This window comes from Magnolia sinica, chromosome 3 (genome assembly GCF_029962835.1).
Source record: "Magnolia sinica isolate HGM2019 chromosome 3, MsV1, whole genome shotgun sequence".
Lineage (NCBI taxonomy): Eukaryota > Viridiplantae > Streptophyta > Magnoliopsida > Magnoliales > Magnoliaceae > Magnolia > Magnolia sinica.
In genome coordinates this window covers 113326504-113349418 of record NC_080575.1, presented here as the reverse complement: position 1 = coordinate 113349418, position 22915 = coordinate 113326504, and the positions used below count along the sequence as shown (strand labels likewise).

General features: G+C 38.6%; 1 protein-coding gene across 5 annotated transcripts; it reads left to right on the top strand.

The window, feature by feature from the left end:
• The first annotated feature begins 1127 nt into the window (after positions 1-1127).
• Positions 1128-22541, top strand: LOC131240777 (carboxyl-terminal-processing peptidase 1, chloroplastic). Of its 5 annotated transcripts, none has more exons than XM_058239232.1 (13): positions 1128-1524; positions 2783-2902; positions 4203-4340; positions 7526-7630; positions 7727-7895; positions 9200-9276; positions 15635-15679; positions 16439-16522; positions 16744-16782; positions 16865-16927; positions 17269-17398; positions 17473-17537; positions 22129-22541. In XM_058239232.1, exons 1-12 carry the CDS (start codon positions 1138-1140, stop codon positions 17526-17528), a joined length of 1413 nt encoding a protein of 470 aa, XP_058095215.1. In that variant the 5' UTR covers positions 1128-1137; the 3' UTR covers positions 17529-17537; positions 22129-22541. The 5 variants fall into 5 exon arrangements, with proteins under 5 accessions (XP_058095215.1, XP_058095218.1, XP_058095219.1 ...); XM_058239237.1 differs by having other exon boundaries at positions 1436-1558; XM_058239235.1 differs by lacking the exon at positions 2783-2902.
• The last annotated feature ends 374 nt before the right edge of the window (positions 22542-22915 follow it).

Genomic DNA, 22915 nt, shown 5'->3' with positions numbered 1-22915 from the left:
CCCTGCTACCAGCCAATGGCTAGTGGTCGGTGCTGTGGGCCCCACCATGATGTATGTGTTACATCAATGCCGTCCATCTATTTTTCTAGATCATTTTAGGGCATGAGACAAAAAATGAATTATATCCCAATCTCAAGTGAACCACATTACAGGAAACAGTGTTGAATGAGCGTCGACCATTAAAAACTTTTTAGGGGCCATAAAAGTTTTGGATCAAGCTGATCTTTGTTTTTTCCCTTCATCTAGGTCTGTATGACCTAATCAACAGATTGGATGTCAAATAAACCATACATTGGGCCTTAGGAGGATTTTAATGGTAGATATCCAATCACTATTTTTTTTCCTGTGGTGTGGTTCACTTGAGATATATATACCTCTCAATTTTGGGATCAAGCCATAAAATGATTTGTAAAAATGGATGAACGGCATGGATGAAACACATACATCATGGTGGGGCCCACAGAGCACCGACCACCAGCCACCGGGCTGATGGCAGGGGGAGTAGCCAATCCCTTTCCATTTCAAGTGTATCTCACTTCTTATCAGTTAATCACCCTCCAGTCTTTGATTTGGGCCTCATACTGCTGGTTGGAATATTGTATTTTCGTACAATAGCTTGGGGGTGCAGGGATTGCCATCAGGCCATCAGCTCGGCTGCACATACGAACATATCTACATCTCTTACGTGCGAATTCGACACGTGTGGGAGATCGGGATTCCATATCCACAAAGCGCGTACGGCCATTTTGAAATACAACGCTTTTATTTCTGCTAATGTATCGCTTCTGCGGAATACTTGAGCCATAAAAGTAGTGGGCCATATAATGAAGATAATCTGGAACAAAAAATTGAACAATCCACTCATGAGGTGGGCCACACACCTACATTGAGTCGGACCACCGGCTGTCCATTGATTTTGAAGGCGTAGCTCTCCTGACAAATGAACCATCCTAATTTTTACCATGTTTGATATCCTTGACGCGTTGCACCCTTTGCACGGATCGGATGCTAAAAAAAGAGACACGTTGGCAGGAAACAAACCGTTGAATGTTAAAGTTCCCATACAGATGAACAGTCCTACTAGACCTGTGTATGCAGTGCAGTCCACAGGTACGCATTCCAGAAGAATTGGTTGTGATGATGGTTGCTCTGTTTTGCAGCTGCTCACTCAAACTGGGAGTAGCAACTGCAAGACAACTCCCTTCCTATCCTCCAATCATCTCCTCCTACAAACACAACTCCCCACAAAGGAGTCCTGAATGGCACCAAACACTAGCATTTCATGCTCTTGCTGGGACCCTTTCCTTTGGTCTCCTCCTCGCTTCTCCTCCTCCCTCTCTTTCCCTTCAATCCCCATCCCTTCAATCACCTACTACCCAGTTCTGCCTAGAAGATGAAGGAGTCGTCGAAGAAGTCGCTCCTGAGTCGGTTACTAATGAAGGAATAGTTGAGGAAGCTTGGGAAATTGTCAACGACAGCTTCCTTGATGCCGGTCGCCATCGCTGGTCTCCTGATATGTGGCTGGTAAAATACCCATCTGCTCCAAAACGTTTTTAAGGTTCATTTTTCTGATGGGTGCTTCTAGTGTAGTGTTTACTGATTGAATTCTTTATAAATAGAATGCATTTCTCTGTTTCTCAGTTTGAATTGCAACAACCCACTTGATATTTTCTATGTAACTTTTTTTTTTTTTTTGTTGCGTCCTTTCATTTCTTGGGTAATTAGAGTATTTGCACATTTTGATGTACCCCAAATTTTGGGTGATTTGGATTTGCCACCGAATGACGACCAGATAACAACCTCAGAATGGAAGTGAGATTAAAAAAGGAAGGGGTGAAAGGTGCCCCTATAGTGCTGTTATGGATTTGTATTCACCGTGGGCACATTTGGATGCACCATCAGATTGAATTGTAATAACTAATCTAATAATGTGAAAATCAGCAAATTATAATTACCTTCCGAAGGATTCATTTTTGGGGTCCCAATCCCAAATCACAACCGCTTTACGTTCTATTCGGGTTTGAAAGTAATGGAACTGCCATCTGAGGGCTACTTCCTCATAATTAATACTAGGAAACATCATTAGTTTTTGTTTTCTTCTTGATTAAACTGAATGTTTGTGATCTGATCCACTTGTGCTTCCATACGCAGACTGCATTTTATCTGTCCGTGTGACATTGTCAACGAGAATGCTTAATGCTTAGTTAGTTGTTTATGCAATATGCTTAGGGTACAACTATCAGGACGATACGATAGTGATGCCAGTGCCGGACTGCATCAGTATTTGTAGGATGTAGTTTGACAATATTTTTTCATTTTACATTCATTATTATCCAAACTTACAGCAATTTTCCAACGAAATTCAGTTGTCCGTTGGATTCATGTAGTTGGTTGTGGAAAATGGTGAGTCATATACCTGCTCCCCATATCCATGCCCAAATTTGTACCCATAATTATTGATAATTAATCTTGGTTTTGTTCTTATGTTATTCTCGCTGCTCCACAAATGGATCTTGATTAAGAGGGAAATGATACAATAGAGCCGGTTGAACCACAGTAAGGTAGAGCACTGATCAGTGCCATGTGGCATTCTAAAAGTACTTTTTGAAAAATTTCAGATTTTTTTGGAAAGTACTTTTAGATGCCACTTGCCCTATCTGATTGGTGCTCTTACCTTATTACGGTTTAACTGGCTCCACTATATCATTTCCCCTTAACTGAATATGCTAATGCATTTTTCAAACTCTTTAGCTTATACCAGAAGTTTTTCCCCCATTCTTAGCAAAAGAGAGAAGATATTCTTAGTAGCTCCATTCCAACAAGATCTAAAGCTCATGATGTCATCCGAAGGATGCTAGCTAGTTTGGGCGACCCATACACACGGTTCTTATCTCCCTCGGAGGTACTTGCTCTCTTGATGTGGATTTGGAGTTTCATATATTCACATAGTCATTGCTTTTGTAATGGGTGGCAGAGAGGAGTCTATCACTGATTATTCGAAGATGTGCATTGAAATTACTACCTAGTTGAACAGAGTGCACCTTCATCTTTGAAGAAAATGACATTGTTCTTGTATTCACTTCTCAAACTGTACAAGAATTGGTCTTCACATATTCTTTAAAAAATTATGGCTTTGTTCTTTACTGGGTCCAAAATTCTAGTTATTGTGAATCTTTAACCCTTGTAGTGAATGAGGAGAATTTCCATATCAAGAATCTTGCATGGCTTCTTTCTAATGCTGGTACTTTTTCATAAGCGAAATATTACTGATAGGCAACGGAAATGATTGGCATATGCCTGAAAATTGCAACACTTTTAATGTATATACCCCTACATTTATACTTCATGCAAGTAGCATGTTTGATATTGCGGCATTTTGGGTGTGTTTGAATTGCACATCAGTTGAGGCTCTAAAAAAAGGCATGCTGCTGAAAATGGTTATTTGGTGAGAATACCACTTATCAGCCGCAGATTAGCTATTGTGATGGATCTTCAAACATAAAAGACAGGAACTATTCCTGTCACCATTTTCAGAGACAGGAAACAGAAATGACATTAGCATGTAATTTTCACTAAGTGACTGGAAGTTCCGCTTCTGAAATGTAGTGCACCCACCCACTCCGTTATTGGCATGCCACATGCATCTGACACTTCATTTGTTAAGTGTATGAGTATATGCACAAGCTTTTCCAATTCCATTCATGGGTAGTGTAGAGTGTGTTTTTGGATGTTGCTATATATGGCCATTGGTGGAAATGGCTATTGCCTTAAATTATGCATGCCAACTAAGAATAGCTCAGTTGGTAAACTGTACTATTTTGACACTCCCCGCCCTATATTGCTTCCTCTTTCACTTTTGAAAAGACGCCTTGTTTAAAATGTGAGCACAGAAATGTCAATTCTGAACCCAACACCCCCCCCCCCCCCCCCCACAAATTAATATGCTTTTATGCCTTCGTTTTGACCTGTCTCCTCTTCCAGATAAATTCCTCTTTCATATTTCAACTTTGTTGGTCCTACTTTGTTTCCAGTTACCCTTTCTTGACTGTAGACTGTTACTGATAACATTAACCATTCATGTTTGCCAAATGTTGCAAATCTTCCTTTAACATCTGACTATTCTGCCACTGATATCAATGTTACTTTCAAGAGTTGCATTTTTCTTATTTCTTGTCATGTGTTACTTCCATCATCGATGAAAGTTCTCGAAGATGGCTAGGTATGATGTGACTGGGATTGGGGTAAATCTTAGAGAAATTCCTGATGACAACGGTGCTATCAAAGTGAAAGTATTAGGGATCATATTGGATGGTCCTGCACATTCTGCTGGTGTAAGACAGGTATAGTGAGTATGCTGCGTTCACTTCTTATCCAATTGTTTTCTTTTTGTTTCATATACTACTCTTCTTCTTCTTTTTTCAGTTTATACCTCTTTGTATTTCCATGCTTTTTCCTTTGATTGTTGTTTGGGTCATCACGATTGACTAATAGTAATAATGAATTTTCCATTTTGGAGTATGTACTCCTTTGTATTAGTAGTTCTGCACGTTTTCAGTATCATGTGCTTCCATTCATTATAAGTTTCAAATAGCCTGCTTTTCCATAAATGTTCTCTTACCTTTCTTCTAACAATGCTAGTTAGGGTTGCAACTTTCAAATCAGCTGGGCTGGGTTGGGCTGGTCCTGGGCAAGTCCAGCTTGCTTTAGGCAGAATTTGGACTGAGCCTCAAGCCTCTTGGGTTGCACGCGGGCCTGAGTCTAAGACCTGATAACTAAATAGGTTGTACCTTGTCTTGCATCTGCCTAAATGTCCAACCCAACCTGATCTATCGGACATTGTTCAGTTGAGCGTTTGGATGGTGTATCCAGCATGACCTGGCCTGAGCCTGATTCGTTAGCTCATCAGCTGGGCAGTCAGGGTTGGACTCATGTCCTTAGCTCATGGGCTGGAACTATACATTCTCTGGCCTTGCTCGGTTTGCCAGCAATGCTAATGATAGCTTTCTCTGGGGCATTATTGAATTGCTATCCAGGTACATGTGATCCATATATTCTTTTTATGGGGATCTTCTTATATTCCTTTCACTTAAATTTGGGACAAAAAGATGAATTTTTTTTTTCATGTTATATTTACCATTTGCTTGTTTGGGTTATTCACCTTAACTTAAATGTGATGAAATCTTTCAAAGTGGATTTGTAACTGCCAACATGGATATGTTGTTTGTAATTAAGCTAGCAAGACAATCCCAAGGCAAACTTTGTAATGACATCCCAAACCTTCTGTTCTTTTGGATAAGTAATAACTTCATTTAAAAGAAAAAGGAAAAAAGAAGAAGAAGCAAGATGCATCAAAGAAGGGGAGGAGATTAGCTCACCTGAAAAATGCTCAACATCCTAGAAATTTATGGTGAGATCTTTTGTTAAGTTGTTATTATATCATCATTATCATAGCCTTTTCCCATCTATTTGGGTCGGCAAAGACTTCATGGAATTGAACTAAATTAGTATGGAAGTATCCATGAGGTAGGCTCAGGCCTTATGCGGTTTTATTATGTTTATTTGGATTATAAATCTATGTGACACTTATTGGTAATTTAGAATCATGTATGTGATACTTAGTTTTCATTATCATATAAAGGCATTACCGTACTTGCAATTGTAGTAAATTGTAAGGGTGTTACTTTGGGCATCATTACTTTAGGTGTTTTGCATTGAATGTATAGATACTTCATTTTGATCAATGAAAACTTAATGGGTTCTATTTTTCCAGCACAGTATCATAACATGTATGGTGTCCTGGGAAATATATTTTATTGCATAATGTTTTTCAACACTAAAATCAATAAACATGTTCACCACATGGTATAAAGATGTTCAAAATTAAGTTAGGATGGAAAGTTCCAAAGGGGTAAAACGTGTTGTTTTTGGCTTTGTTGTCTTTCCTTATTTCTCCCTGTGGTGGGTGATTTTGGAGGGAAGGGGCTTCCATTGTGATCCTTGCATTAAGTTGGACACTTGGATTAAGGGTTGAGATCTGTCCATGGTTTAATGAACTCTCTGGAGAGAGAATATGGGGTTGAGATGTTACCATGTTGTAATCTTCCAATGTGGAATGAGTTGTGAATAACATACATATTTTAGTGCAACTGTTACTATGAGTAGGTCCTGCTTGCATCATGAATGAGATATGAAAATTCTGGCTAATGGGAGAATAATATCTTTAGATGTTGACCTAGAATAGGTTTTGTCGTGCAGGAAACAGTGACTAGGTTAATCGCTTTCTAGATTACCAGTGCATTTCTGACCAAGGTAGTGATAGGATGGTTTATTTCCCAGTCTGCTTTCTTTTCTGGTTTTATTGGCATTGCTTCAGTCGGCTATTTGTGGCTCAAGTTGAATTTCTTTACCGTTGTTGCCTAGACTGTTTGTGACTAGTACTGGACTGTATTTATCTTACTGTTTTGCCTATGGTTCCTACATTAAGTTGTTTACCCATCGTTAATTACGTGTCATTGGGTAGGGATGAGATCTTGGAATAGTTTTGACAAATTCTCAGTTACCGTTCTCTGAGAAATCTGTCTTCAATCTAAATAGTTTTGATATGGAAATCAATATCCATTCAAGTACTGTGTCAGAACCAGATTCCATTGCATGAGATAGAGGTGTACACGAGTCAAACCGAGTCGAGCTTGGCACAGCTCGGCTTGGCTCAGCCACTAGCTGACCCCAGCTTGAACTCGGCTCGGCTCAGTCCTCGAGCCTAATTGGCTAGTTCGGCTCGGTTCGGTCAGCAGCTCGGGCCAGTTCGAGCCAAGATTGAGCCGAGTTCGCCTGTGCAGCGTTTTGACAAACACATGGAGTGCACCTTCAATTTCTCACTGTATGTAAAACAGCAGCAGCGGTTTTACAGGTATTTCTTCAAACACTCAGTAGTCAAGATCAAAATCAAGACACAAGGGTATTTGTTTCATATCCATACCTTCCTCGCCACTAGCTGACACTTCGTTGAGTCATTTCATCAAACACTTGGTGAGCAACATCAATATCAAAATAACCGAGTCACCGAACTAGTTCGATTCAAGTTGGGGTTCAATCCGAGTCGAGTCGAGCTTGGGCAAGCTCGAACTCAGTTCGAAATTTTTTCGAGCTCAAAAAATCAGCTCAACTAAGCTTGAACTCCGTTTCGAACTGAGTTGAATCGATCTTTTTCGAGTTGAGTCAAGCGAGCCAACTGAGCTAACTCGGTTCATGTACAGCCCTATGAGAGCATCTCAAAAATAAAATAAAAATAAAAATAAGCAGTAAAATACATTTTCTTATTTTTGCTACTACAGGGAAGGTGGCACATGTGCTCTAGATTTTCATTATCTTCTAAATGATACACTTGTAGAGTTTTGGTTGTTTTTCTGCTGATATTACCACTGCTACTGTTTTGAACAGTTTTGGTTGGTGACATTATTGCGATGATATATTTGCAAATAAACATTTTAAATTTATTTCTGTGCATTCTCTGCTCACTTGGTAGGGGGATGAGGTCTTATCCGTTAATGGCGTGGAAATCAAGGGGAAATCAGCCTTTGAAGTATCATCTTTGCTGCAAGGTCCTAAGGAAACATTTGTGACTATTGAGGTTATACCATTAAATCATGTTGCAAATATGGTGTATTAACATGGTACTTTCAGATTGAGTTTTATTGTTTCCCCAACTAAATATAGATGCTTGTAGGTTAAACATGGAAATTGTGGACCAGTTCAATCTTTTAAAGTCCAGAGGCAAATTACTGCACGAACCCCAGTATTCTACCGCTTAGAACCGGTGGAAAATGGAGCTGCTTCAGTTGGATACATACGTTTGAAAGAGTTCAATGCGTTGGCGAGAAAAGATTTGGTTATCGGTACATTTCAACATGAGACTCACTAGTTTCTTTCTTACCATTCAAGACGTTTCTTTTGATTCTGCCAGTAATTTTCTTTGAATGAAAAGAGTGATATCCGAGCATATAGGTCTAAGTTAAGTTCTGGTATAAGTTCATAGATGAGTTCATTGGCAGTAACACTTGTGAGATATATGTAATTGCATAAGACCTACATTTGCGTATAAAAACTATTAAAAGCTTTTGTTAAGAGGCCACACGAATTTTGTTGCATCCTTTGGACGTGGCAACTGGCAACTTGAAGGAAATTTGCTTTATTAAATCTAATGATTGGATGGGCAGGTTTCAGTGACAGGATGACAACTGCTAGGATAATCTCAACTTAGTATATATTTGACCTGCAATCACCAAATGGTCCCATATTATTATTATCTATAATTGGATTTGCTAGTTTGAGCGAGAAGAGTAGAAGAGTTTGGATGACCTCCTGCAAGTGATGGCTCTTTCTTTTGACTTGGGAGTATGGGGAGAAGAAGAGTATGGCTCTTATTTATTTATTTATAGATATTCTCTTTCCCCTTACTACAAATTGGACTAGAATACCTATGACACAAGACAACTAACCACTTTCTCTAAAAGTTCGAACTGATAGAGCATGGCAAATCAATCCCTTTATGTCATAGCCCAGGTCAGACCCTCATCCGAATCCTCATCGTGGGCCCCACTTTACATAGGTCTCGCCTCACACGAGCTACCCGCTTCACATGGGCTACCCACCCCAAGTGTACCCCCCCTTCACACAGGCTACCCCACTCGAGCCTGGTGTGAAAATGCCCCCGCACTAACCTAGTAACGTACATTGGAAAATGGCCAATCACCAAAACTCGTAGTATTTTTGTGGGATGCCATGGTTTGCTTCTGCAAACTCCTTATTTTCGGAATTCAAAAGGATCACATTGCATATGTTCCTTGTATAGTTATCCTTGGTGAAGAAAATTTTAATTTTTGGGGTGTAGAACCTCTGATTCAACTGAGTAGCAAGGGGATTCACCAGTTTAGAGAACATGTTTGTCTCATATTCCCCTTCAAACTAGGGTGTCTAAGTTCAGTTTTGGGAAAAGATATATATATTTTTTTTCCCCCTCATATCTTATTTTCACTATTTTATAACATTCTTGTTTCTCTGATATTTGATGTGTTTGGGTAATTTCCTTTGCCTTTGTTCACCTTGTTACATTTACCGTTTTTATCATCTTATGCTTGAAGTGCATTATTCCATTAGCCTTGCAGTAATACAAGAGGCAATACTGATTATTTGTTTTCAGCGATGAAGCATCTTCAAGATTCTGGTGCCTCCTATTTTGTTTTGGATCTTAGAGATAATCTTGGCGGACTAGTGCAGGTTTGTCTAGTATCCAAACCTCTTGCATGTCTCTTTCTACAAGAATGCCTTTGCTGACTTAAAACTCATTTTACATTACCTCATTTCCTGGTATCAGTATCAGCTTGTCACTTGAACATTGAAATCAGTCAATTTCTACAAAGTAAGCAATGTAGCTCAAAGGCATTAGCCATAAGTGAGGGTTTACAATAAAATTGGATGTTGGCATTCACCAAAAAAGTAAAATAAAACTCTAGTTGCTTCTACTTTATAGGGCTTCCATAGCACCAGCACGGGTGCTTTTATTTGTAGTTACTGACTGCAGCAGCAGTCAAAAGCAGGTTGCACTTTTCAAATTGGCATGATGATATGTTATCATGCTTACACAGAGAGGAAGATGTAATCCTGTACTCTCTAGAAAATGTATAGTAGATCATATAACTCTTGAAAAGTCATTGATTGTAATCTACCTAATGTAATAGTCTATTAGAGTTTTTGTGCTCTCATTGCCGGTCCCCAATCCGGATAGAGGAGGGTGGCGTCAGGTGTCAAACTTATGCCATAACTTCCATCATGAATCCAAGGGGGTGTTTGATTTTTCAAACCCTTTTGTAGATGCCCATAAATAGGTAATGATTATTTACCTTTGTAATCCCAACAGTGTTCCCGACGTGACATTGACAGGCACGACTATTTGAACATCTTCTGTTTGTAAACCCGAGGTGGAAAATATAAAACAGGCCACTCTTATGTATGTGACTTATCCACACCGTCCATCCCTTCCACAAGCTCATTTTGGGCCTGAGCTGAAAAATGAGGCAAATCCAAATCTCTAGTGGACTACACCACAGCAAAAAGTGGGATTTGAACAACTACCTTTGAAAACTTCTTGGGGGGCCCAGAAGTTTTAGATGAAGCTGATATTTGTGTTTTCCCTTTATCTATGACTTTTTATCCTTTTGAATAGGTTAGATGAAAAACAAACATCAATGTGGGCCCTAGGAAGGAAATAGCTTTCAACGATGGACGTCTTTAGGACTGCTATTTCCTGTGACTTATCCACGCCATCCATCCCTTCCACAAGCTCATTTTGGGCCACGAGCCTAAAAATGAGGCAAATCCAAAGCTCTAGTGGACTACACCACAGCAAACAGTGGGATTTGAACGCCTACCGTTGAAAACTTCTTGGCGGCCCCAGAAGTTTTAGATGAAGCTGATATTTGTGTTTTCCCTTTATCTACATCGTTGTATCCTAATAAAAAGGTTAGATAAAAAACAAACATCAATGTGGGTCCTAGGAAGGAAATAGCTTTCAACGGTGGATATCTTTAGTCCCGCTATTTCCTGTGTTGTGGTCCACTTGAGCTTCGGATCTGCCTCATTTTTTTGGCTCCTGCCTTAAAATGTTACGGTAAAATGGATGGACGGCGTGGATAGGTCACATACATCACGGTGGGGCCACAAATTTAAGTCAGCCATTTCTGGACCGATTTCCAAGGAGGAAATACTCGCTGATCTCCGTATCTTGGCAAACACCTGTAAAATAACCAATGTTTGCAGTATCGATACCATCGGCCGATATTATTGATATCACACTCCAGGGATACGAAACATCTCTGGAATACAGCTGAAAATGAACAATCATGCCTATCGCTCGAAATATTGCACGGTATCGCGATGTTCGCAACTTTTCCTTTTGCAAAATTTCTTGGTATCAATGATACTTGTCGATATCGACAGATATAGTCGATACATTCTAAGAACGGCAAGGGAAAACCCCCTGAAATCTTATTTTGCTCACATTTTTCAGTCCATCCTTTGCTTGGATTTGGGAGAAAATCCTACATTTGAAATCATAATCAAGATTTTCTTACATTTGGGGCTGTTTCCCAACAGGTGAGTTATTTTATGTTTTGATCCTTTTTCTTTTTCTTTTTTTGTTTAAATCATTTAAAATCAATGTGAAATCATAAGAAGTCCTTAATTCTTCATATTTTACATGAAAAATCAACGATTTCAACCTTCAATTTCGAGGTTCGAGGGTAGGTGATCCGATTTGGGAAATTTTGGGGAAAATTCAAAAATTTCCCAATTTCTCCTAAATTGCTTGCAATCGTATACTTCAAACACGAAATGAAACAAGTATGAGGCATGATCCACTGATTTATGATGTTTTTGTGAAATTTTGGAAAAAAAAAAAAATTTAATTAAAAATGAATAAACAATTGTAAAAATATAAATAAATAAATAAAATCAAAATTTCACTCCCAGTAGCAGTCAATTGAGTCAACTTTCAAAGTATTTAGGAGTGTTTGATGAAATGATGATCACATACACTCTAATTTCGAGATTTAAGTGTAGGTCCGATTTGGGGAAATTTTCTAAATTTCTCCCAAATTTGTTGTAATCTTACACTTCAAACATGAAATCAAATATGTATGAGGCATGATCTACTAGTTCGTGTATTTTTTTAAATATTTTTTTGAATTAAACAATATTTTTAATAAAAAATTTAGAAATATTTTTTTTCCAAAAATTATTTTCTACTAGCAGTCAATTTTCTGCATTTTCTGAGCATTTAAAGGTGTCTGATGATTTTTTTCCGAAAATATAATTATATATTTATTTAAAAAATAATTAATAAATGTGAAATTTTAAAGGTGTGTGGTGATTTCTTCTTTTGCCTTTGAATGAATTGGTTATGTTCTCATAAATGTCTTCGTACATTTATAAATGTTATGAATTCACTTTGAATATAGTTGCACTAGTTTAGTCAAATAGCGCATAGCTTAGGACCCTATACAAAGGAAACCTATTATTTGCACCCTTTTTTTTTAGATGTCATGGTTTAAAAGTGTGTATTAAGGTCTTTTTTTTTTTTTCTTTTTTTTAACAATTCCTGAAGTTTCATTGAAAAATTCAACCAATTTCTCAATGTTTCCCCATGTGTCCTAAAAAGTGCTATACATTACCCGGTACAAACCATATATCCCATGCAATAACCAATATGTATATGTATCCCATGGGTGCGATCTGTAACGTGATACCGATACTGTGAACATTGGTAATAAAGACTTATTTCCTTGCATTTACAGAGGGATTTGAAACATCAAACACCCCCCAAACGGAATAGGTTTCATGTAGCCGACCCCAATTAAGGATAAGTCTTAGATGGTGGTGATGATGATCATATAACAATTGAGTATTTTCTACTAATATAGACTAGGCACTTCACTTAATATTAGTTGGATTGGTCTTATTTTAAATACTAAATATCATAGATGATGAGATTTTTCTTTTCCTGAATGCATGGTGTGCCAAATCGGTTATGTATTGACCATAACAGCTAACACGTAATGGTAATGGCGGTTACCATTATGCAATATGGGGCTGAAACTACGGGGTCCAGAAAAAGAATTGCAACGGCTGTTACGATTCCTGTAATAGTCGTTACGCACGGCACAGTAACCTTGAAAGAAAATAGAAAAAAGAAGAAAAAAAAAAGAAGAATCGCAAAGGCCATTACGGGGCTGTAACGGGCGCTACGGTCCTCATAATAGTCGTTATGCACAGTAACCCTAAAAGAAAACAAAACAAAAAAAGTCCTCTTTTTCTTCCTCTTCTTCTTCTTCATATACTGTTGCAGCGCTGCCGCCGGTAGATGCGGTAGTTACCGCGGCCTGCAGCTTCTACTTCTTCTTCTTTCCCCTCTGCACTCCCTCTCTCTCTCTCACTCCCTCTCTCTCTCTCTCTCTCTCTCTCTCTCTCTCTCTCTCTCTCTCTCTCAAAACGAATAGATGGCGTGGCTATTTCACAGCCACGCACTCGATCCTTTTTTTAATACTCTGGCAAACGCCGCTTAGTGCACATGCACTGTTTCGGTGCATGGGGCCCACCTTGATTTATGTATTGTATATCTATGCCATCCATCAAATTTTTTTAGTTCATTTTAAGGCATGGTCCCTAAAATGAAGTAGATCCAAATCTCAAGTGGACCACACAGTAAGGATTGAATGCCCACCGCTAAAAAACTTCTTGACGCCCATAGTAATGTTTATTTGCCATCGAACTTGTTGATAAGGTCACATAGACCTGGATGAAGGGAAAACACAAATAGCAGCTTGATCTAAAACATCTTTTGCTCTTAAGAAGTTTTTAATGGTCGGAATTCAATCCCCACTGTGGTCCTCCTAAGATTTGGATTTACTTCATTTTTTGGCCCATGCCTAAAATGAGTTGGCAAAAAGGATGGCTAGCATGGATATACAACAAATGCGTCGAGGTGGGGTGGGCTTCACATTCAAGGCATCACTCAATATGGTCCACCCGAGATTTAGATCAGCCTGATTTTTGGGACCATGCTTAAAATGAGTTGGCAAAACAAATTAACGGCATGCATATAAAAATACATTGAGGTGGGCCCCACATTCATGGCCTCATCCACTGGTGGTCCATCTAAGATCTGGATTTGCCTCATTTTTTAACCATGCCATAAAATGAGTTGGTAAAATAGATGGACGGCAGGGATATACAATACATACATCGAGGTGGCACCCATGTACATGACCCCAACATATTGTGCATGAGCATATATTAAGTCAAAATTAATTAATTACATTATGGGACTGTTGTTACTAAGTCACAGTCCGAAAATTAAATTATTTGAATGATTTTCACCATTAATTTGCAGACACTTGTTTTTTGAAATGGGACCATTCGATATTTTTTCATTCACTGTCCAATAAATGTCCACCAATCCATTAGTGGGATAAGTACCAATAGATTGCATGAATTTGAGGCTAATTTAGGACATTGAATGGTTCGCTAAATCAACCCAAAATCGGCAATATTATTTCCCCGATTCTAATTTCAATTTTTTTTTTTCCTAAAATCTATTGAGGGAAATGATATCAAATTGTTAGGAATGTGAATCAATAATAGGTCACAAAAGTCCCTAGTCTCTGTATGTTGAATTGAAATGTGCATGAGTCATGAGGTATGTAATGCACTAATACTATAAACAATAGTTAAACAGCAAATATGAGATGTTTTAGTATTACATTCATTCTAATAAATTTATATTGATATTATATAGCTAAATAATTAAATATAAAAGATTTTCAATTAATTCCCAATTATTAGGCTTATAAATTCATCAGACAGCCCGATACAACATTCTCACCAAAGACCGGACCGTTACACTACCATAAACATGTTCAAAATTATAAATGAAATGCGGATTTGGAATATTTATAAATTTTCGAATTTTCTAGATATTTTCCAATTTTTTTTAATCAAATTTTTTTTTTTTTCTTTCAACTGATACAGGGGCATATTGGCTGTTATGCCTCCCGTATCAGTCGTTACACCTATTCACACCCACTGTTACTGCTATAGGACACCTTGCTTGAATGGTACTCATTATATTAGCGGTTACAACAATGGACTAAACCAGGAGTGACACAAATCTAAACTGTCTTAGCCCAGAAAATGTCAATGGCTTTAGGGAAAATCAAGGATATGACTGACATGAAGGAAATTGAAGTTTAAAAAAAAAAAAATGAGGCAGAGTTTGGATCTTATTCATGGGGTTAGGCAATCTAATGAAAGATTAGTGTTTCCTTTATGACAACCCTCATGAAGAAGTTCCCTCTCACGTCTAAGTACATTATAGGCTTATCTTTTCATTCTGATATTATTACATTTGTAACATAGCCTCTGTCACTAGCAAGGCAATGGAAGTAGAGGTGAAATGAAGATCTGTCCAATTGAAGTAGCTAAAGACTTTGAACCTGATGCCCTTGTTGTCTAAGAACCCTTATCCTCGCACTCATTCCTTCTCCTTTCCCTCTCCCTCACATCCAAATATTTGTTACTTTATGTTTCTTTTACTGCAATTTAAGTTCAGTTGTCTGATCAACAAGGTCTAGTTCGATCCAACTAATGAAATCAAATCGCGCAAAGAATGATGCATTAGTTTGGAAAAGAATGATTGTAAAATAAATAGATTTTGCTCAGGATCTTCCCTCTCAAATCTTCTGTGTTTTAGATCCTGAGGTTCTCCCTTAGTCTGTGCTTATGCTCTAGAAGAATAGAGAACTCATGCATGAAGTCTGTTTGTCTATTTTGAACTCAAATCTGCAAATGCCATGTATCTCAAGGGGGAAGAAGAAAGAAAAACACCAAAGACAAAAGGGCATTACTGTTCCTAAGGCTTTTACAGAACTAAGTTCTAATATGCTTGGAAGATATTTTATATCCCGCATTATCGTTAAGGATTTTTCTTTCTTACATCTTATGATGCATTTCTTCTGTTTAATTTGATATGATATACCATTTTAGATTTGTGAGTTTGATGGTACTGTTTTGCTTATCTCAGGCTGGCATTGAGGCTGCTAAGCTCTTTTTAAATGAAGGGGACACGGTATGAAGTTGTTAAAAGATATTAACTTCTTAGATGCATATTTGCACCCCACAACTTTTGTGATGTTTTGGACTGTTCTGTATGTTATATTCTCAAGGAAATTGCCCTATCCATGTCAGAAGCTGTGTTGAATATGAAAAAACCTTTTAAAAACCATGCTTATTTTTTATATCCGAAAGCCATCTTACCCACCAGAATAATGCAGTACAAATTATTCATATCATCATACCCTCTCTCGACAATTTAGGGGTTGCTTCTAAATGACAGTTTAGCAAAATTTTTATGGTCAGCTGATCGCAGGACATTGACCTTCCTCTTTTACCCCGCTCTAGAACCAACCATGGCATTTATAATAATTCAATATAATGTGTACACTGCAGATATTTCTTCCAAAAGAAAAAAGCATGTGAATTTATGTAATATGCTTAATGATATCATGTTCATATATTACTATAATGTATTTCCAGTTGTATGAATTGGAATATATGTGTGGTAAATTGCTTAAATGGATCCGTATTGACCATTAGGACAAGTTAATGTGAAAATCAAGAGTAAGAAGAATTCAAGTATGGCCATTTGAAAATGGTTTGCATGCCATACAAGTTTGTGAAGTATACAGTATCTTGTTTCCTTGTCGTTTCTCAGTATTTATTGCAAATCTATCACTTAAATACACTGTGGCAATTACAGTTATTGAAACATATGATTGTTTCACTACATATGCCATTGAAATTGTCTCATTTTCTTCTGGTAATACAGGTCACTTATACTGTTGGAAGGGATCCCCAGTTCCAAAGAACTATTGTTGCGGAAAATGCACCTTTGGTCACAGCTCCTGCTATTGTATGCTTACATTTATTTTGACCATCATCTAATAATTTTCCATCAAAAAGTAAAATGTGGGTTTTTGTTTTTTAAATTGTCATAGCCTGTCTATTGATATGAACAATATTCTCTCCCCCCCCCCCCCCCCCCCTATACAGTTATAATTGTTTTTTTGCCCTTTTCAACCAACCTTCACCCTGTTTTCCTTGTTAAATCTAATCAGTCTCCTTCACATCCAGGTTCTAGTGAACAATAGAACAGCAAGTGCTAGCGAAATTGTGAGCAGCTCAGCTCTTCCTCTTCCTGTAACTATATTATGATTTTCACCATGTTACTATTGTAAGCAGACTTGTTTTTCAGGTTGCAACAGCGCTTCATGATAATTGTAGAGCTGTTCTTGTGGGAGACAGGACTTTTGGCAAGGTTTGAATGAGGAAAAGTTATGAATTCCCTCTGAATTCAGAACTCCAAATCTCCCTCCCTCCCTCTGTGTGTTTTTTTTTTTTTTTTTCCTGGTATGCTTTGTGCATATTCCCAAACCTCTCAACTTCTGTTTGATGCTTGGAGCCAAGGATGGGAATCAGCATGCACATTCAAAATGGTACTCACATCCATCTTGAGAAATGGGTTGCAGTCCTGTTTTGAGTGCTGACATGGATCCCATCCACTGCCAATGGACAGTAAAAGATTTGGGAACACAAACTCCATTCTTCCATTGGGAATTTATAAGTCAAGCTCATTTTTATATTCAATACTCTTGTCAGGGCTTGATACAATCTGTTTTTGAACTTCATGATGGATCTGGCGTGGTTGTAACTGTTGGTAAGTACGTCACACCAAATCACATGGACATCAATGGAAATGGTGTAGAGCCAGACTTCCCACGCATACCAGGTAACATCCTCATTTTCTTTGAAAACCAAATGAAATAGGCATCTTAGAATTTTACACAAGGCATGTATTTTCAGCTTGGAGTGCAGTTACAAAACATCTATCGGACTGCAATATGCAAAGGAAAGGATAATGAGAACGGGTACTTCATTTGCTGCTCTCCTTCTTCTTTTCTTTTCTTTTTTTCCTTTTGTGTGTGTGTGTGTGGGGGCGCGCGTCACAACTAGTCCATCTTCATATTTGCATTCCAGCTAACCCTCTTCTTAGAAAACCCATCTTTACCATCCCTTGCAATCAAAGTAATAAATAAATAAATGATCCACATCCATTCATTTCTCTATTATTCCCAATTTCCCATATACCCTTCTATTCTCTTGTTGTCTCTGTCTCCTTCTCTCCTTGAGAGATTCCAAAGGCACGCACTGGCTTGAGTGCACCTGCTCATGCACCAATACCTCCCCATGCCGGCATGCAAGATCCAAGTTGCTCATCAGGTGGTAAAAAAATGTAGGTTCATGGGCCAGGGAAGAAAATTAGCTGTTCCAAACAAGTTGCGGCCAACATATGCAAAAAAAAAAAAGAAAAAAAAAAAAGGAGGCTGTTAAAAGGATTGTTAAACGCGCCAATGTATGTGCGTGGCCTAGGAGATGAGTGACCAACTTGATTTGTACTCCCATGTGTGGTCATGATGAACCCTACCAAGTGAGTGCCTTGGATGTTGTAGTTTGACACATAGGCTATTGAGTGCAATTGCGATGCACTTTACAAGCACACTTGCTTACACAAAAAAGGAACGGGCTTCTTTGTTTGTTTTGCACCATTTTAAAAATAATTGTGACTCTTCAAACATACACATAACATAGTTGTAAGCTAATATCCAAACCATCTAATGGCTGAACTATGTAAAGAGTGTATTTAACCATCTAAATTTTCCCTTCTAATTTGGACTACTGAATATTTAACTTTTAACCATCCATTTGATAGCCATTAATTGGGTGGTTAGGATTTCTTGTTCAATATACTTTTAGAGATTTGCTCTATTCACAATTGAAACCACAGTTTTGATGGTTTGGATAGTTGCACATCAATGCCCCCTTTGATGATTAGTCATCGTCGTTTTTCAAAAGTGGAGAACTAACATATTGAAAGACAGCCCAGATGGGTGGGCTCACAAGATCCAGCAAGATACACGATCTTGGGACTTTTGTAAAAATTCGAAGATGAACAGTACACATCCGGTGATCTGCCTAACCACTACGGGAGCAGAGAGGTCTGATCACCAATTTGATTCTACGGTTAAGATGGCCCCATATTATGATCAATGGCTTGGATCGTATAAGGAATGGGCCAGATGGACAAAATCTCTCTCTCTCTCTCTCTCTCTCTCTCTCTCTCTCTGTGTGTGTGTGTGTGTGTGTGTGTGTGTGTGTGTGAGATAATAGATGACTTTGAATGGGACGGGAATGGTTAGGGAGTTTGGATGAAGTTGGAAGTTATTTGGTCTCATCCAACCTCACCCTATCCCAAGCTCATCTATAATATAATTCAATTTTGAATTTATATCTAAATTTAAAATTTTGAATTCAACTTAAACATCCAAGAGAAACTGGAAAGAGGGTATACGGAGGGAAACTTGCGTGGGACACCCTGCCCGCAAGTCCAACACATATGACTTTGGGCCCATAAGAGGAGTGTAATCCTCTATGGCTCCTGTTTTATGCTAGTGTGGGCCCACCACGTTATGTGTTACATGCACTTCATCCATCAGGTGCCCTCCTCAATGCAGGGCCTTGGGGCCAAACATCAGTTAGAGAGACAATTCAAATGGGCCACACCACATGGGAACAATAGGGATTGGACACCAAACATAGGTTTGTATGTGGGGCCACCACGGTGTTTATCTTTCATCAAACCTGTTCATCAAGTTTTAGAGCATGATTAAACACGATTTGGTCAGCTTTATTGACGAATTTTTCGAATCAGGTCACTTATCTACAAAATTTGTGGAGACTTTTATTGTTCTAATTCCTAAGAAAGAAGGGGCAGAATCGTTAAAGGACTATAGGTCCATCAATCTTCTTGGGGGTCCGTATAAGATTTTGGCAAAGATCTTGGCTTCTAGATTTAGCTTGTTTCTAAGCGAGATGTTCTCCAACGCTCAAGGGGCATTTATGAAGGGTAGACAAATATCGGATAGTGCTCTCATTGCCCACGAATGTATTAACTCCTATAAAAGGAAAGGAAAGAAGGGAATTATTTGCAAGTTAGACATGGAGAAGGCATACGATCATGTGGAGTGGGAATTTCTTGACTATATGCTAATGTGGTTGGGGTGCGGTGTCAAATGGAGGAATTGGATGCAAGTATGTATTCGATCGGCAAAATTCTCAATTATGGTTAACGGTTCTCCGAAGGGATATTTTTCATCTTCTAGAGGGTTGCGACAAGGTGATCCGCTATCTCCCTACTTGTTTGTGGTGATGATGGAGGCTTTTGGGAGGATGTTAGAAGGGGAGCTAGTGGATCTAATAGATGGTTTCCAGGCAGACAACTCACAGTTACGAATCTCTCATTTGCAATTCGCGGATGACACACTACTCTTATGCAAAGCAGACAAAGGGAAAGTAGATAACATTTGGACAATAATTCATTGTTTCAAGGTTATCTCAAGATTAAAAGTCAATATGGCCAAAAGTGAAATGTTGGGGGTGGGTTTATCAGCGGAAGAGAATAATGGTTTAGCAGTGTGGTTCGGATGTAGGCCTAGTTCCTTCCCATCTTCATATATGGGGCTTCCCTATTGTTCCTGAGAAAACTTTCATCATGGAGGGGTAGACATCTTTCTTTGGATGGCAGGCTCTTACCGATTAAGTCGGCAATGACCAATCTTCCAGTTTACTTTATGTCCATATTCAAATGTCCAAAATCAGTGTTGGCTAAACAAGACAAGATCAAACGGGATTTTTTATGGAAAGACTCCGAAGATAACCATAAATTTCACCTTCTTAATTGGGAAGAAGTGTGCAAACCAATGTCTCAAGGAGGTGCAGGACTGTGCAATCTTGAGGTAATGAACAAAGCATTGTTGGGAAAGTGGGTTTGGAGGTTCGGCATTGAGGAAGGTGTTGGTCAGATGTGTGGGTTGGGAATCAAAGTTTAAATGTTTTATTTCCTCGCCTGGCAAGTATTGCCATACATGCGAATGTGTTGGTAGAAAAGTGTTTTTCCATTCAAGGTGAAGAAGCACTTTGGGCTCCCCCATGCAGAAGAAACCTAAATGATGAAGAGATGGAGGAGTTTCCGGGGGGGGGGGGGAGCAGGGGAACTTAAGAAGGCATGGAATGATAATTTCAAATGTATGCTTGCTATGCTACAAAAATGTGGAGTCTGTGGACCATTTATTCATTCATTGTCCTTTCACTTTTTCGATTTGGAGCGGCTTCCTTTCCCTGTTCTGTATCCAATGGGTTTTCCCAACTTCAGTTGACCAACTCCTGGCGTGGCACAGAGGGGTCAAAAGTAAAGTCGCGAAACGTGTTTGGTTCTTATGTTTATTAGCTGGGCTGTGGAGCATTTGGCTGAAAAGATATAGCCGATGTTTTAAAATTGTAGGCGTAGTCCTCCAGTAGTTCTCAAAAGGGCTACACAAAATGTTATAGAATGGGTGCATTCAGCTAATATTTTAGTTGCTGACCAGTTTCCAGTGTGCTGGTTCGAGTTGTAATTTCTATTCTCTCTGTTTGTTTTTTTTCTCTCTCTCTCTCTTTGTTTTTTTAGCCTTTAGCTTTTTTCTAATAAAATTTGTTATCGTCGTTTCAAAAAAAAAAAAGTGTGGCTCATAAGCTGAAGCATATATACAAAAATCCTCCCAATCCAAAACTCAGGCGGGCCACATCATGTGAAGTTAAAGAATTCTAGGCATAATTTTACATTGTTGCCACTAGTTTGGCCAATATGAGTTTTATATTGGGCCGATATTTTTGTATGAAGGGTGAAATTAAGGGTTCTCGCCTGATGGATGGAGTGCATTCCACATACACTGTGGTGGGTCCCACAGAGTTCGAGCGCATTATGCCTTTTGTGGAACTGGTGTACTATTGTACCTTTAGTCAATGAGTTTGCAATGAGGCAACCAACTTGTGGTTCACCCATGATCATCCTTCTCACATGTCGCACGCATGAAGCTCTATCTAGACCATCTAAAATTGTGGGGCGCCTTTTGGACAGAACAGCATATCATCATCATCCAAACCTTATCCCAACTAATTGGGGTCGGGTGCATGAATCCCTGTGTCATTCCACTCTATCAAGGGCCATATATCTGAAAATAAAGTAGCCGTAACCATTCATTTTATGGCTATCAAGGTAGATTGTTAAAAGTAAAATAGTGAGTGGTCTATATTACAATGGAAAATAAACAGTTACAATCATATTCTTGGTGTGATTTCTATCACTAGTTAGATTAACGATTTGAATGGTCTAGATTAATGCACAGCAATACCATGTGTAATGATGAGGCGCCGTCAAAATCAGATGAATTATCACAGAAATCGGCTTGTGAAGAGGGGTAGAAGTAGAATTAGAAAAATATTAATGTGTTCACTACATTTCCCCTCATACGAGGAGCAGCCACCAAAACGTGAGGGGTGGTTTGGAAGGGGGCAGTCAGTCGGAGAAGTCCAAGCTAGGGGGTTTTTGGTCTTAATCCTTTTCTTTTGGTCTTACATATATAGGTTACTAAATACCTTGACAGTCCCTGTAATGCTCCAGAAGCTGCAAACAAGAGCAGATCAAATGCTGAAGGATTTCATGGAATTCGAGGAGGTTGGAGGCCAAATATCCACAGCGCAGTTGTATCAAATGCGACAAAAGTATCTACACTAATATAATCGGCAGAGGAATGTATATAAGAATTCTCTTGGAAATAGGAGGCCCCATTTGTTTGAACTATCATAATCTAATCAAGGGTTGAGAATCATCTGTATGTATTATTGCAGTAACCCTGCCGAAGAACCCAAGGGAGGAAAGGAAGAAGGGGAAAAAAAAAAAAAAGAATTCTGTGAAAGAAAATCTGGTGCTATGTATTGCTTATATTCTTGGTAACTTGTTTTGGATTCTTCGAATTTGAAGAGGATTCACTTCACTAGATCTTTTGGATTTTGATCTGGATAATTTTGCACCATGTCACATTGACAGTGGGGTCTACTGGGTCTAGACTCATAATCTTCACCAGCTGCAGTTGGGCGCTTGTGCGGGCTTCCTTTTCCCCATAAATTAATTGGTCTCATTTAAATTACAGGTACCAATCTTTAGCAATTTCATATTCCAAAAGTAGTAGCAGTATTTGGTGAATATAAAGATGAATGATTAAGGTTTGACGGTGAAGATTTATGGGACCCACCATATCAAATCACTTGCAAAAGAAAGATCAGCATCCAGTCTAATGTTTGGATGGTGATTCGGTTCAAGCATGATACACTTATTGTCTTCAGGTGGTCACTATGTGTTTGGTTGCACCAA